We start from the raw sequence: 2,552 nt of genomic DNA on the forward strand, positions 1-2,552 counted from the left end.
GCTAACCAGCTAACCAGCTAATATATATATATATATATATGTATATATAAATACATATTTATATTTACATATGTTATGTTTAAATATATATAGATATAAATTTAATCTAATTCTCTTTTATCCAATTTATGAGCATCCTAAGCAACGTATTGTACTTTAAAAAAGAACCTTTTTTTCTAAATAATAAAACAAGACATTTATATATATGCTACGTATAGCTGGACTGATTGGGCTGAAATTTTTTGTTGACACTCATGGGTGTAATAGGCTAAAAAATCGAATTTTTTTCTCAATTTTTTTTCAAATTTTTTTTTCACGGGCAATGCTTGTAGGAAAATATAAAAAAACATCTTTATATGAGCCTTTTAGTTGAAATGTGACTAATCAATTAAGGTTTATTACAACATATATTTCTCACCTCTGCACTATAAAAAACAAACACTCTATATTTTGGTTTTCTTTTTGTCTCTTCCCTTAATATTTTCATCAACATTCAAAACCATTTTAAATTCAAATCACACGAAATATTTTTATAATTTAATTTTTCCATTTTTCAAATTAATCTTTATTCAAATATTAATTTTCAATTTCCGAAATTGTCATATCTACTTTTTCCTAAATCATTGATTTCTTCATTTATAAAAAAAACTTCAATCATAACAATTTAGGGATCTAAGATGGTACAGTCCTAACGGAAACCTTATACCCCAGGATGAGAGGTAATACTTCCATGACGTCTCAACTTGTTGACATGACGGCTAGATATTCAAAACAAATAAACATTTAAAGGGACTGTCCTTGTTATTTCAAGTAATGATCCATTTAAAAAAAGAAATGCTGGATTCACTATAGTACCCTTTAAACCTCGCTCAGATCAATGTGGAAAAATCTTAGTTTTGTAGAATGAAATTTGTTTAATTTTGAAAATTGCCTCCGTTGTTTCTGATGCAGAAATGCGCAAATCACTTTTTTAGAGAAACCACATTTGAAAATTGCCAACATTGAACAAGATTATGATTGATAGCTCATGCATGATTGATCGTTCAAAGCTTTTTAAAGATACAGTCGTGAACCGGATGTGCCACCATATAAACAGAGAGCACTTTAAATTACGTCTACATTTAACTTTAAGTAACTGCGATTTAATCGAATTCATTTTACGTAATTTGTTATTTATTCTTTTAGTGCGGGATATATCTGTAAAAGTAAATTTTAAGTTTAGTATTTTTAATTAGTTTGATAATTTTACTGACTTGAACATCCGCAATTGATATTCAGGGTATTTAATAAAAACTGGGTTTTTAATTTTTTTATTTCTGGAGAAAATTATCCCTGTAACACTTAAACATAAAATATTAAATCTAAAATATTTTCATTTCTCGTTTTCCTCTCTAATTATGCTGGCTGTATGCTGGATATACGGAGATTACCATAATGAGCATTTAATCTCTCTTATAGGATTCTAATACAGAGAGTTACACAAAAACGTTAGCTTACATAAGACGGAGTTAAAGGGACTCTAGACGTCATTTCAATTGAATCTCCATGTCCGATTCACAACGGTATCCTTTAAACAAAAAGGTATCTGATAGGATATTAATGAGACAAAAGTTTAACAGGCATCGTAATTAATCTTTGCCAATTTTTAAATAAATGGTCAGTTAAAATTAGGTATATAGTCCCTTTAATGGAAAGATTTAGTTAAGGTGGGTTTAGTTCAACTAGCAAGACCTAATTCAGCTTTTTCTTCAATCAAATCCTGTTTTGCAGGACAATACTCTTCATTGTTTAACCTGTAAAATCAGGTTTAAAACTCAAACGCAATAATTTGTTATTCGTTTGTTTGGGGTGTGGGGGGGGGGGCAATTTTAGCAATTTTGGCAAAAATTATTAAGAATTTGGCGAGAGAAGTTTTGAGAAAAAATCTACATAAATAAAGAAGCTTTTGAAAACTTTACAAGAATTTAATAAAAAGATATTCTTTTCGTTTCTCAGAATCTTTTTTCATTTTAATCATTATTTGTTCTTTTCCAAAATTGTCCTTCGAGATATTTTCTAGTTTTCAATTTATGCAATCTATGCATTAGTGGAGAGAAAAGTGTGCAATTCTGTTGTAAAGCACTTTAGAAAATTGAAAACCGTTTAGAATTGAGATAGAAGAAAACATTCTTATTCTTACAAAAAGTGTGGTTTTTACCCTTAGGTGGGAACAATCTTGTATTTTGGATATCAAGATCAATGCTTGATCTCGATTGCTCACGATCTCGATTTCTCTTAATTGCTCTACAGATTAATCTAATTCCTATTCCATATCCCGTGAAGAGTGTCGTTTGGGGAAAACAAACAGCCAATTAAAAAACAGGAAACAAGGGATCAAGCAATTTCTGCGTAAAATTCAAATGTGCACACTGTGGATATCGAGATCAAGCGATCGGAATTATGGGTATTTAATTACAAAAGTTCCAGCTAATCAGCTACCAGCTACCAGCTACCAGCTACCAGCTACCAGCTACCAGCTACCAGCTAATCAGCTAACTGAAAACAAGCTAACC

At 30.2% G+C, this 2,552-nt stretch overlaps 1 protein-coding gene across 1 annotated transcript in view; it reads left to right on the forward strand.

Moving 5' to 3' along the window:
- Positions 1 to 2,552, forward strand: part of LOC111700617 (fasciclin-2) — a 10,977-nt gene that overhangs the window by 2,493 nt on the left and 5,932 nt on the right. The window contains exon 4 of the mRNA XM_023471592.1: positions 669 to 719. Coding sequence (XP_023327360.1) covers positions 669 to 719 — 51 coding nt within the window. The remainder of the gene's footprint in view (positions 1 to 668; positions 720 to 2,552) is intronic.

Source organism: Eurytemora carolleeae, unplaced genomic scaffold, assembly GCF_000591075.1.
Source record: "Eurytemora carolleeae unplaced genomic scaffold, Eaff_2.0 scaffold88, whole genome shotgun sequence".
NCBI classification, from domain to species: domain Eukaryota; kingdom Metazoa; phylum Arthropoda; class Copepoda; order Calanoida; family Temoridae; genus Eurytemora; species Eurytemora carolleeae.